We start from the raw sequence: 14,796 nt of genomic DNA, 5'->3' as shown, positions 1-14,796 counted from the left end.
ATTATATTTCAAAACTGATGATGTTATTGTAATGCTAAAAATATTGATGACTGTCACATAATTGTTTAGATGAATGTCACATAATCGTTTAGTGCATGTCATAATCTTGTGGAATAAAAATGTCTATTTCAGGGAATAGTTAAACAAGACACCCTTGTCATCAACCCTAACAGAGGAAACCCAAAGCTGAAGGACCTGTACATCCGACCCAACATTGTGTCCAAGAGGATCTCAGGGACACTAGAGGCTCACACCAATGGTAGGTGTCTTAGATCAGTCACTTGTCACTTTATTATATCCAAGGATTACTGTAAAGCAACTGAATTTCACATTTATGTACCTAAATGATGTTTGATGGAAGATCTCATTTTGCATTTGAAACTCGTGTTTCCATTAATAATAATATTCAAACAGGATTATATGCTTAGCCAAATGCTCATCTACTTCAAGGTCTGTATGTTTGAAACATTTTTACGTTGACCAATTTTCTATATCGACTTGCCCACAAAATTTAAAATAACTTCAATTGACAGTACTTTAAGTTAGAATGTGTCTTAACTTTTACATTAGTGAAGAGACCAAGATTCCCTGATACAACAATTTTGCTTATTGTTAACAAGAATGACTTCACAGTTGAATGATTTGTTTTAACCTAGCATGTTTGATGAAAATGCTGCTTTATACTAATCACCAAACATATATGTTTAGGTTTCAGATTCACATCTGTTCGTGGCGACAAAGTCGACATTTTATATAACAACATAAAACATGCCTTCTTCCAGCCTTGTGATGGGGAGATGATCATATTGCTCCATTTTCATCTCAAGGTAAGTATATCAGTAACCCTCCATCTGTAGTTAACATAATGTCTGTTCTTTAACAATTTACTAAGATGTTTGGCCCATCAGAAACCAAATTAAGGTAGTGTTTGATAGTGTTCCAAAACTTGAAATCTTTTAAATAACCACATTGGTTCTGACTGTATATATCAGAACTCAGGTGACTGTTAAGACCCATGAACCTCTTGTATAAATTTAGCCACTGTTTCCACTACAGACTGAACACTGGGTTACAGGTTACATTTTGACATGTATTTTTCTGTAGCATGCCATCTTGTTTGGAAAGAAGAAACACGTGGATGTCCAGTTCTACACAGAAGTTGGTGAGATCACAACAGATCTTGGTAAACATCAGCACATGCATGACCGAGATGATCTTCATGCAGAACAGGTATTCTTCAGACAGATCTAGACTTGACAGAATATATAACTTAAACTATATGTAACTTACCTTTTACTTTCTTTACTTGACTTGCACTGTTATATTAATTTATATTGAATTACAATGGATCTGTTCACTCAGTTTATTATACAATGTTAATATTGTATACCTGGAACATTGAATGGAATAGAAATAATCCATTTCGTTTGACAAATCAATGTACATTATTTTCTTGCCAAAAATTACTTAAAGATACAAAATTTTATCAAACTAGTATGAAACTTTATTTTATTCTAAGAAACTAAGATTTCTTTTTTCCTAGAAAAAATCAACATGAGGTTTTGTTGAAAACATTCAGATAAGTACAATTGATATGTGATTTATTAAAAATGATGTAATTTGAATTCTTTTCTGTTCTTTTATTTAGGCTGAGCGTGAGTTGAGACAGAAGTTGAAATCAGCATTCAAGAGTTTCTGTGAAAAGGTAGAAGCCATTACAAAACAGGACATAGAATTTGACTCTCCGTTCCGTGAGCTTGGTTTCCATGGCGCCCCGTACAGGAGCACAGTTCTGCTACAGCCCACCAGTGGCTGTGTTGTTAACTTCGTGGAGTGGGTAAGTGGTTTATGAAATTCACTCCTGACATTCATAATCAACTATTTTTGTCTTTGACTCAGCCAGGGCTCTACAATATCATTTTTTCACACTTGTCCATTCAGGCAAGTAATTTTAATCCACTTGTCCGACAGCCAAATCCACTTGTCCAAACTTTAACTACGAACTTGCAGAGCAAATAATGTTGGCATAAAGTCATATTACTATTGAAGTAAATTGTGTCAGTTACCTTTATTATTATGTTTTGTTCATTGATTATTGAACTTCACTTAAAGATACTCCACCGCTGACAAATAGTATTTTTTCACTATCAAAAACAGAAGCAGACGATTGAGTATTTTTCTTCAGTTACAAAAGTTATTTACTTTGCACCATTACCACCATTGAAAAGTTTGAGCATCTAATTTTACTTCAAGTTAAAAATATGAAAAATAATTAATTGCATCCCGAAAAAATTCCGTGGCACTATATCCTGTATGGAATGAAGTACTGATTCGGCATGCACCAAAAGCAAAATAAATTATTTTATATTACTTTGTGTGTTAATTAGACATACAGTACTTAATGCGTCTAACATTCCCTCGAAACGAGCGTGAAACGCAAAACACAAACGAAATGTTAAACGAAAACGAACGAAAACACAAACGAAAAACGATTAGCGTAAAACGAAAAACGCGTTTCGTCAAGCGCTAAACGCAAAACGGAAAACGCAAACGAAAAATGTAAACGAAGTGAAAGCGTGACCGGAAGACCAGAATGCAATCATAAATGTCGATCGGGACTACGATAGCTTAGTGATCCGGATTCTGAAAGCGATGTCTATTTTACGTTCGCAATTTTGATTTAGTACAATTTATCTTTATGAAAAATATATTGTGTCTTAGAAAAAATGCAATTGTTATAAATATATTACCAAAAAGTATGTGATTACGTATATATATCCAAGCATTAATACATTTTTTTTAACTTATATAGCGAGATTTTGAAAATAATTATAAAACATGCATGTGTACAAATAGTCTTCAATCAATGCTAGTATTTATAAGTCTGCTCTGAATTCGTCAAACATATTGTTTTATAGAAATTATCAGTTTCAGAAAAGAAAACACTTCAGAAGAATTTCTTATTTTAGTGTAGGTATTGTGTACATGTACGTTTGACTACTGCAAGTATAAAACCCTACGTCTAGGGGTTAGGTAGTTATGTATTACATTTATATATATGACTCCAGAGGAGGTCCCCGTACCTGTTATATAGAATATATATTTGCTTTATAATCCACGGACAACACAACACCCTACCCCTCCCCATCCCCACTCCCCCTCTCGATTTACCTGCTGTCTTTTATACCATTTGTTATTTGACAGCAGCATATTTTGATTTTGTGTCAACTTGTATCACACCTGGTCAAGTGCAGTCACCCATGAACAATGGCTCACTGATACCTCAGACGTGCACGGCCCCTCACATGTTTGTGTAGGCTACGATATATAATACGGAACCCTGTACATGTACCAAAGCATACAACAAAAACAACAATATTGTGTTATTCTAGTCATTACAGAAAACCAGCTCTATGGTGGTTTTAATTTAGTCCTCATGTGTTTTGTTACCTCAGCATATCAATAAAATACATAATCAATTATATCAATGACGAATACGTGTAAATACAGAGATACAGTTGAATTTATCAACTGTCAGTTCGTGTTGGACGATTATATATATATATATATATATATATATATATATATATATATGTCAATCATGATTTGATATCTATTGACTTCGTACGTTCTTTATTTTTCATAAAATATGTAAATATGTACAATATGTAAAAAAAAAAAAAAAAAAAAAGCATTCGTTTTAAAATACTGTATTAAGCGATGGTTGAGATATTATTAATTGTTTATTTTATTATTAGAATAGTGTGTATCACTAGAAAATAACGTGATTCAATGCTAACAGTGAGGAGTCGGATATAATTTTTATGGAGGCGTGTGTAATACACGCCTGCCATTATGGGATCACTTTTGGTTTTCAATTATCACCGGAACACTATACCTTGGTAATCCCATCGACAGTTTCCGGAACTACGGGAGATAACTTTACACTGTGTATTGCAGCGTACGTTGTGTATTGTACAGCAGTCTATACTAACTGTCAGATGTTCTTCGTTTATCACATGTTTCAGTCACATTCATGTTTCAGTCACATTATAATTTCCCACATAATATTTACTTCAGACTTGTTTTCAATGTTACAATAAGGTATTAATTATCGGTACTTTTACTAGGCCTAGTAAGTACGCTGCAACTGTTACCCTTAACTGACCTATGGCAGACTAACTTACAAACCGCGAATCTAAAAGTAATTGCATATAATCTTGTTTAAAAGTAAAAATAATCCAACTGACAACAAATGCCTTTTCAATTACAGGTATTTAATCGAATATTGCTATGCCTGTCCACCAATATTTTATAAAAACTGTTACAAACCCTACCGACGCACTACAATGTTACTATATAAAACTCTGAATAAATTAACCGAGAAAATCACACATGTGTTCACTGCTTCACACATGTTACCGGGGACGCCATCATGACTTCTGTTGTTGATATTACGGCATATATTTGTAATTATAAGTACGATGTCATGATATTTAAATATTACAGACCTAAAAGCATATAATCTGACAATTATTTAGACGATGTTCTGACGTTCATCAAGAACGGCGAGGTCCCGTACTATCGCCATTACCTGACACCGTGTTGGTCCTGGAATGGCTGGCGAGTTTACAGCCGTGAGTGTTGATAATTTTGTTAAAAACTTGTCAAAACTTCAATAAACCTTTAATATACTTCATTTACAGTTGATAGATTATTTTCGTGCATTTTTCAACGGCAAATAATGTACTAACATCCTACAACAAACAACCTATCGGAACGATAGAAAGTGAAAGAAGCGGTGAACCGGCACGGACAAAGCAGAAATAACAGTGTTTTACAGAGCAAATATATTGATGGAGCCATGAATCCCATGATACAGATATTAATTAGTTTGTTTGCGATATTTGAAGTAATTTGTGCATATTTTTTAAGTTATAAAAAATCGGCAATATTTTGAGAATTTCCGACAGAGAGAATCGCCCATTTTTTGACATATAAACATTTTTATTAATTTTTGAAGTCCTCCTGTCGAATAATGTTTGGAAATGATAGCTCACTGTGTATTTTTATTCATTCTGAAGCAACATTATTCACAAAACATTTCTCAAAAATAAACATGAAAGACCCAATTTTAAAAAAGTATAATCAATCCAGACTGAAAACTTCACAAAGTGCCATTGAGATGGTTGCATACACATGTACATGTATAAGGGAGGCAAATGCTGTCAAAAAATCAAGAATAAAAGAAAATTAAAAATTGTAATAAAAATATATCAAAATTCTCAGTTTTTTTGGTTTATGATTAGTGTAACGGAGCCGTCGGTTACTTCTGTACAATAGGCTATACATGCTATACGTCAGCCCAAACCCCTGTGCCGGAAATATGTAATCGCTGTCACTCGCCACACATGCGCACTCTCACAACAATGACCGCTTCCATCACAGAACAGACTTCACACCAAGACTGGACATAAACTTAGGTAATTACCACTCGCACACACACACACAATTACTCCATCTAGTGCACACACATCGATACATACGATATCCATACAAACGTACATTCTCTCCAAGCGGCACAACACAATCACAAACCGATACAAATCTCACACAAACACCGCTGTCAAACGTAACACATGTCTCGCTGTCACAATAACACTCGAGCTCTACCTTACTGCCATTGTCGACGACTCAAACCATTTACGATAATAAAATTATACAACTACAGTAAATACCGACTTATTATTTATCCGATCACCATGGGATATAACAACAATAATTTAACATACTTATTAAAAATATTAACGAACTTCGTTACATTAGGTAAACCACTTATCACGGCATATATCTCAGGCAAATACTGCTACAAGGTTAAGACATAATGTTGAGGAAAATTGTTTTTACAGCCGTGCTACCCCAACTGAGAACGATGCGTGCATATAAACCTACCGCTTTACCGCTGACTTGAATGAGTGTACTCACAGGTTTACGAAGCGCAAAAAAAAAAAAAAAAAAAAAAATACTAAAAAAAACATATTTTTAGTTGGGTTTTTTTGGCGCGTCGTAAACATGTGGTCTACTGTAGCCGTGTTATTTATAGACTCCAGTACTGTCACCAAATCCACAGGTAAATTGGTACTGGATGCTACGCTCCGGCCTACCATCCAGCTTAACGAAACTGAATGGCTAGTTTAGCTTAACCGATTTATATATCATCAACAATGCGTTTGTATCTACTTAAAAAGCAAATATTCTTCAAATTGCATCAATATTCACTTGACTTGTATGTCTTTACTTTAGATATTTAAACAAATCTCCATATTTCTAATAAAATTGTATACTCATTACGTAGGGAACTGCCATGTGTCCCGGCTGCAGGCCGTGTGGCAAAAAGTCAAAACACACGTGGGATTTATAAGATGAGTCCTAAACTGTCCTATATTTAGGATTTTCAAAAGTGGTTTGTAATATTATTAAGGCGAAACTAACAAGCTACAAGGTTAGTGACATTTTAACCGTACGTCAAACTCCTGTGCACAAATTAAGTGATTATTGCAAGCCAACGTATTTGCTTTCCTATTGCTCTTTAATGTTTGTGAATGATCTCAAACACACTAATAACTTATTGTGGCAATTTTAATAAGTAACTAGATTATAATATTTTCAAATAGTTCTGATAACTATTCATGCGTAATATCTCCAGACATTGACATGTGTACGTTTCCTGAAAACGTCCGCCATGTTTATCAACTAATAATAACACCTAACGTTACGGTATAATATGACAGAGGACATGCCTTATATAATATAAGCCTACCAACAAATAAGAAAAGATTTATTGACAAAACAAACGTATTTTATCCCAAATTAGCTCTGAATTCCGTTCCTGTGTTGTCTTCCGTAACATCGTTTAAATCAAGTCTGCTAACCCGCTGTTTTGACGTGACCTTCACACGTACGACTAATCAACCAAATCTGGCCGCCACGGAGCGACATGACCAAATTTTCGTCAATGAACTTTTTTATTTCCGTGATCAAAAAAATAAAATAAATCAACAACTCTTATATTCAATTAGAATATGAACAAAAAAACTTTCTTTTTATATGATAAACACATGCAATAGTAAAATTTAAATGTTCAAGATTACTGCTCCTTCCGCTCCCGAGCGTCCCTGGCGGCGGATTAGGCCTCCGTGACGTAACAACATGGAGTCGATCGCTAGTGAAAATTGGCGAACAGCGTGTTGCAAGCTTTCTCATGACATCCACTTTTTCATTGATTAATGACTTTAACTTCCACAGAGACGTAATTTAACAAGTATTTCTCACATCATTTATGTTTTGTTGAGTTCAAAACATGTACATAAAGAGATGAAACTCCAGTCGGAATGACTTACTCAGAAATCCATGATCTGTCAACGTGTTTAGTCAGCTTACAATGCACTGGCTATGCATGTTACGATTAACGATTAATAAAATCTTAAATTGATTATCAGCAATTCGCTTCATTAAAGATGCTCCACCGCCGACAGACCAAAAATGATATTCATCATTTGAACAATAATTAGTGTTTAATCGTGTATATAATAGTCTAATTAACACAAAAAAATAATATAAAATAATTTATTTTGCCTTTGGTACATGCGCATTCAGTAGTTCATTTCATATAGGATATAGTGGTACGGATTTTTTTCGGGATGCAATTAATTATTTTTCATATTTTTAACTTGAAGTAAAATTAGGAGCTCAAACTTTTCAATGGTGGTAATGGTGTAAAGTAAGTAACTTTTGTAACTGAAGAAAAATACTAAATCGTCTGCTCCTGTTTTTAATAGTGAAAAAAATACCATTTGTCAGCGGTGGAGCATCTTTAATCTAATCGCCTCCGATTATTCGACTAATCGTTTCAGTCCTAATCTACATGCAATCTGGTATCCCAAAGTTATCTTGAGTGATTAATCACTAATTTTGTGTAGACTATGATAGCACTAAATGTACAGACAAGTAGTGCTAAATTTTGTCAAGAAGAGTTATATTGTGATTTAAATGCTTACAGCCTCCATTTGTGATATCCCTGGAGGAAGTAGAATGTATCCACTTTGAGAGAGTCCAGTTTCACCTCAAGAACTTTGACATGGTGTTCGTGTTTAAGGATTACAGTCGCAAAGTTGCTATGATCAAAACTCCATACCAATGAACGTGCTGGACAATGTCAAAGAATGGCTCAAGTAAGTTTTACACCATAATCACTACCGTATTTCACCGCAAATAAGACCCCCCCCCCCTCCCAGAGAAGAAATAAAGGTCAAAAGTGGTGGGGGGTCTTATTTGCGGACAACGCGCCTGATAAACATCGATCTATGAGGTCGCCATCTTGGATTTTTAGCTCACCTGGCCACGAAGGGCCGGTGAGGTTATGTCATGGCGCGGCGTCCGTCGTCCGTCCGTCCGTCAACATTTCCTTTAAATCGCTACTAGTCATAGAGTTCTGCATGGATTTTAACCAAATTTGGCCACAAACATCCTTGGGGGAAGGTTGGGGGAAGGGGATCAGAGAACTTGTATAAATTTTGGCTCTGACCCCCCCGGGGGCAGGAGGGGGCGCGGCCCCAATAGGGAAAATAAAGGTAAATTCTATAAAACGCTACTTGTCCTAGAGTTCTGCATAGATTGTAACCAAATTTGGCCACAAACATCCTCAGGGGAAGGGGAACAGAACTTATATAAATTTTGGCTCTGACCCCCCGGGGGCAGGAGGGGCGGGGCCCAATAGGGGAAATAGAGGTAAATCCTATAAATCGCTACTTGTCCTAGAGTTCTGCATGGATTGTAACCAAATTTGGCCACAAACATCCTTGGGGGAAGGGGAACAGAACTTGTTATAAATTTTGGCTCTGACCCCCCCCGGGGGCAGGAGGGGCGGGGCCCAATAGGGGAAATAGAGGTAAATCCTATAAAACGCTACTTGTCCTAGAGTTCTGAATGGATTGTAACCAAATTTGGCCACAAACATCCTTGGGGGGAAGGGGAAAAGAACTTGTATAAATTTTGGCTCTGATCCCCCTGGGGGGTCGGGGCCAATAGGGGAAATAGAGGTAAATCCTATAAAACGCTACTTTTTCCTAGAGTTCTGCATGGATTGTAACCAAATTTGGCCACAAACATCCTTGGGGGAAGGGGAACAGAACTTGTATAAATTTTGGCTCTGACCCCCCGGGGGCAGGAGGGGCGGGGCCCAATAGGGGAAATAGAGGTAAATCCTATAAATCGCTACTTGTCCTAGAGTTCTGCATGGATTGTAACCAAATTTGGCCACAAACATCCTTGGGGGAAGGGGAACAGAACTTGTATAAATTTTGGCTCTGACCCTTGGGGCAGGAGGGGGCGGGGCCCAATAGGGGAAATAGAGGTAAATCCTATAAATCGCTACTTGTCCTAGAGTTCTGCATGGATTGTAACCAAATTTGGCCACAAATATCCTTGGGGGAAGGGGAACAGAACTTGTATAAATTTTGGCTCTGACCCCCCCAGGGGCAGGAGGGGCGGGGCCCAATAGGGAAATAAGAGTTAAATATTCAAAATTCCTTCAGAAAAGAAACAATGAACCTGTATTCAGAACATGACTTGACATTACAAACCAGGTGAGCGATACAGGCCCTCTAGGCCTCTTGTTTAATGTCCAGTGTCATTGTTGTAACAGTCGTATGACAGATGAGTGATAGCAAGATGTTCAATTATTTATAATAATAATGAAGACGTATGAATAAAATTAAATCAAATGTTAATTTTATGACAAATTAAAATCTAAACAATACTATGGCAGTTGTAACGTAAGTCTGAAAGGGAAACGCACATTTTTGCAAGAGTAACGTGGACATTCACCAATGAATCAAAACGAAGAAACAGCATCATAAGTAATGTCATTTTAATCCAGAGTTTTAAGAATCATATAGTTATTTTAAAATATTCAAATTCGGTTATTGTTTACGATAACAACTACATCTCCGTCTTAGTAAAACATGACTCAATCGCCGTGAATCGGAAAGGACGATCGCGTTCAGACTCAGGCCTATTTAAAATTCACTGCAAACGTTTACATATCAAATTCGTTCATAAACAGAAGAATTTACGTACATTTTGTCCTCAGCCAAATGAGCAAGACGATCGTGATGTAAACTTCAACGTGCCGACCCATGCACTGATGCAGTTGTTTGTAACATCGTACACACATGTATGTGTAGGAAAATGGCGCCAGGTTGAAGCCATACTTTAACTTTTTCACACCGGGTCATGTTTGGGAATTTGATCAGTATTGCTATGTGCTACGACGATAGTTTGATAATATTTCAGGATATTAATCCAAGTATTAAATGCATTAAAACATCGTAGCAAGTATTTTTGTATCCAGAGTAAAATACTAAAACTTTGCGGCTAATCATATTATACTGACTGCGTAAACAAAACATGGCGGCTGAAAAGTAAAGCGAAGTAAAGAAACGTTCTGCATCATTGATGAATATCTTTGCCAATTCATGTAAAAAGTGACAGGCCATACCGATATGAAGTGTTCATGGAAACATATATTGGCGCATTTTGTTGAAAATAACCTCCAATTAAATATGAGCACTGTCCACAATTCGTAGTTATTGATAATTAAATTAAATCACCAGTGAATTAACTTGAATTAAATGACAAAAATAACAAGCACACAAACAGTTGTTTTCTACGTGATTTTTCTATGCCGATAAAACAAACAAAAAGAAGTTCCAATACAAAGTCATTTTGGTGATATTTTTAAATTACTCCATTTCTCAAATCCATCATCCAGTAAACTGAAAAATAGGTGGGGGGGTCTTATTTGCGATGAAATACGGTACAGTCGAGACTATCTTATGTGACTTTCCAAGGGACCATTACAATAAGACAGGGAGTCACTTAAGCAAGTCCAAGTTCATCCGCAACATCACTGTACAAAAATCTGTCTTTAATTGCCTGTAAATTTATTCTTCATTATATATATATCAATTACCTGAAATATATAAAAAATAATTTAAAAAAAATTGAAACAAATTTTTTTTTATTTTTTTTTTAATTAAAAATCATTTAAATCATTTAGTAATAAATTAAAGCAGACATACATTGATGTTTGGTTTAAAACTTTGTTCAAGAAAAAAAATCTATCTGGAGGGGTGTTATTTTGGGTTTTGCAACAAAAAAAAAATATTTGAGTGTCATGGTTTTTCAGGTTGAAGGGGAAAAAAACCCACTAAAATCACACTTGTCTGAAAATAACCATTGCAAAACAATTGCAGATGTTGTGTAAATTTTAAAAAAACCCATTACTACTCTACAATATAGGTAAAATTTAAAACTGGGCTTTATTTTGCTGAATTTTACAAACCTACTGTACACTGCTACCAAATGGCGGCCATTACAGAAGCCCAAGTCATGTACATGTGCATTTGTTTTTACAAGACTTTTTGGTGTTATGAGAAACGTTTGAAGAAAATATAGGGTTTCTGACTTTGGGATGGCAGTTATAATGACTGTTTAGTCATATCAAAAAACAAAATTATGTTTGGTCGTAAATGCCATGTACTAAACAAGAAGAGAGTCGCCAAGCCATAGGATCTATGGTAGGCAAAATAAAACATGCCGATTTATTTAATGTGTTCCGTTATTAATGGTCAATGTTTACCATTGTTTAGTATGGAGAAATATCTGAATGATATCTAGCCTCTTTTATAGTTTTAGGACAAATTTTGTGGGGAAAAAACGATCTTTCATGATCCGTCAAAATGGGTTACACAGTTATGTACTCTTATTGTAGTCAACAGTCAATGTTTAGTTTGATGTTCACACCTATTTATCGAAGTCTTCAATGGTGTATCCACGCATACACCAGATGCAACACAACCAGTACCTTCAAGGGACATGGGAAAGTCTGACCAATGAAAAACATTTAACATTTATGACCTCATTAAAGACCTCAAGGATATCACCTGTGCCACCTATAGTCGCACGAGTGTCCACAAGGTTGATGAATGGTGCTTGAATCATTCAACCATTCGAAGAATCTGGATCTGGTGTAATTTCCTGAGAAGTCTGAAACAGCATATACGATATGTTAGAATCTGAAGGAGATCCCACATCCCTGAACCTGTTGTTCCTGATATAAACTCTGGCCATAGATGGGCCATGAAAGATGTCAGGCTAGAACACCACTGGTAATGTAATGTCACATCATCTCATCGACATCGAAGACGACGCTCTGGCTTTCGACGAATTGGATACTGATACATGTATCTCGATTACTCTGATTTGGACTGCATGTACCAGCTACCAGACATGGCGAGTCACGTCAGAGGATAGTGCAGTGAGGTGGGAAAGCACGCACAATGATAATGGTTATAATTGAGAACCAGCGAAAGAAATATGTGACATTGTGGTACCTATCTGACATTTTGCTAATAATATGCATAGGAAATAAACGAAACTGTGATTTGTCCTACCCGAGGTTAGACATTCTTTCAACTTTACATTCATGTTTCCTACTTATAAATCGCCAATAGTCAAACTTATTTAAGGAACTTATAACACACCAGGAAACTAGTGTCAGCGGTTTGGAGTTAGAAAAATAGCATATACCCAGTATACGCACCCAGTGGTGTTTTGTAAACTTAATGATGGTATAAACAATAATTCTGTTTTGTATCTCTATATATTTTATTGTTTTACTGAGTGATTAGAGGTCAAATAACTGTTTACGAATAATAGTTTGCTGTTGGTAAACATTTTTGCTGCGTCAAGCCAAATATGAAAAATTTGCTAAAAATTTACCATTTTTGAGCTTAAAATCCGATTTTTTCATTTCCTGCGTAGAAATAACTACATATATTGAATTATGTGGTCCCGATATGAATTAGATGTTCTATTATGATCATTTTGATACCTCATTTGTCTACTTCGGTTGAAAAATGTTAATGTTATGACTATTTCTCAATCTTTAGTGAAATTCGAGATGGCGGCCATCTTGATGACGTCATAACTGGAGCTTATACAATGTTAACATTGTTTTTTTTATTGGTGTTGTTTTAACTGATTGATAAGAGGTCAAATAACTGATTAGAAATAATAGTTTGCTGTTGGCAAACATTTTTGCTGCGTCAAGCCAAATATGAAAAATTTGCTAAAAAATTACCATTTTTGAGCTTAAAATCCGATTTTTTCATTTCCTGCGTAGAAATAACTACATATATTGGATTATATGGTCCTGATATGTAATTGTTGTTCTATTGTGGTCATTTTGATGCCTCATTAGTCTTCTTCGGTTGAAAAATGTCAATGTTATGACTATTTTTCAATCTTTAGTGAAATTCGATATGGCGGCCATCTTGATGACGTCATAACCGGAAGTTTATCCCGGTTTATACAATGTTACCTCTCGATTTCGTTATCAGTGGGTCATAAGGCTTCAGAAAAACATTGGTTCGTTAAGTTGTGGGGGGGGGGGGGGGGGTGCACGTAGACCCCCCCCTAGATCCCGGCCTATATCTGATAGTAAAATTGGAGGGCAACAGAATAAAACAGGTAATTTAGTCGTTTGATGTACATCAAAAGAGCCGTGTAACGGTACACTGTGGTTGACTTTGTGGCTTTGATGTTGGGCGTCGCTCACTCTGTAGTCTTCAAAGGAAATATTTGCACGCCTGTGATTTGTTCAGATCTTTTCCGCTGAGCTTCCTCCAACTTTACTATGGGATAGTCCAGGGGTGGATAAAGATCGTAAGTGTTCGGAACCCCTGAAGTATCGAGTATGGTGTCATCTTAGTGACGCACTTTAGTTATGACGGATGATCTTGGATGGAAAATTATCACTCCTCTTTCCAATGGTAGTAACATTTTGGCACTTATTGTAAGTTTTTTGTGTTCATGTTGTTGTTATTTGTTTAGCTATCGAATTACATGTGTAATAGTAAAAGTGCTAATAAAGTGGAATTGAATTGAATTGTGATAATACCCACTCGACAAATGATACTTAGCCGCTAAAACTTGGTGCGGTGGATGTTTTTGTCTCGGGGAGTTTTTCTCCCTTCTCGTGTACAGGTAGAATATGAACTTCACTGATTTTTTCTAAATCTAGAACCTCAAAACCTCTAAAAATGGTCTGTAGACACTCGGGTGGGTACAAATTGATATAAACTGTAACTTATTCTCGGACCCCTGTGCTCCCGCCGCCTCAGACCAAACACGTGTTTTTCGGTAATATCCAGCAGTTTGATAAATCAACAAGAGGTTCCACTAAAACATGTTTTGTTTTCTCTTTCTGCGCACTGAAGAGCGGATTCATTACTGATGAATTTAGTTTATAAATTTTGGCCGTTCGTTGTCATCCGCAACAAAATTGGCTTAAAATAACAAATTTTCAAGTATAAATTACGGGTATATTAATAACATTTAATTTTCAAGATGGCGGACACCAGATTGGCTGTGTGATTTCCCGGTCCTGAGGGATTGTTCTCAAAATTACTATGTGAGTGGTGATATTCTACAAATAACTTCTCGCCCACCAAGAGTACTGAACAATCAATGATTGTGTGCATTTTTGTTACCATTTTATGCATCTTAGCAGTCTAAATAGATCACACTTATATATCGAAGCGAGTGATGTGATCTCTCTTGACTCAGCCATTGTGTCATTTACGAACTCGCCCCAAATCCATAATCCGTGCTATTAGGCCAATAGACAATAGTGATTCTGAGAAAAATGGCCTCGTCTTTTGTTGACAAGAC

At 36.0% G+C, this 14,796-nt stretch overlaps 1 protein-coding gene across 1 annotated transcript in view; it reads left to right on the top strand.

Moving 5' to 3' along the window:
• LOC138316728 (FACT complex subunit SPT16-like) overlaps window positions 1–8,235 on the top strand; it is a 36,055-nt gene extending 27,820 nt beyond the window's left edge. Inside the window, 6 exon segments of the mRNA XM_069258387.1 lie at window positions 133–259; window positions 709–827; window positions 1,105–1,230; window positions 1,649–1,837; window positions 8,060–8,182; window positions 8,185–8,235. Coding sequence (XP_069114488.1) covers window positions 133–259; window positions 709–827; window positions 1,105–1,230; window positions 1,649–1,837; window positions 8,060–8,182; window positions 8,185–8,235 — 735 coding nt within the window.
• Window positions 8,236–14,796: the final 6,561 nt, after the last annotated feature.

Source organism: Argopecten irradians, chromosome 2 (assembly GCF_041381155.1).
Source record: "Argopecten irradians isolate NY chromosome 2, Ai_NY, whole genome shotgun sequence".
NCBI lineage: Eukaryota > Metazoa > Mollusca > Bivalvia > Pectinida > Pectinidae > Argopecten > Argopecten irradians.
The sequence above is the reverse complement of the archived record's forward strand: the minus strand, read 5'-3'. Positions and strand labels throughout refer to the sequence as shown.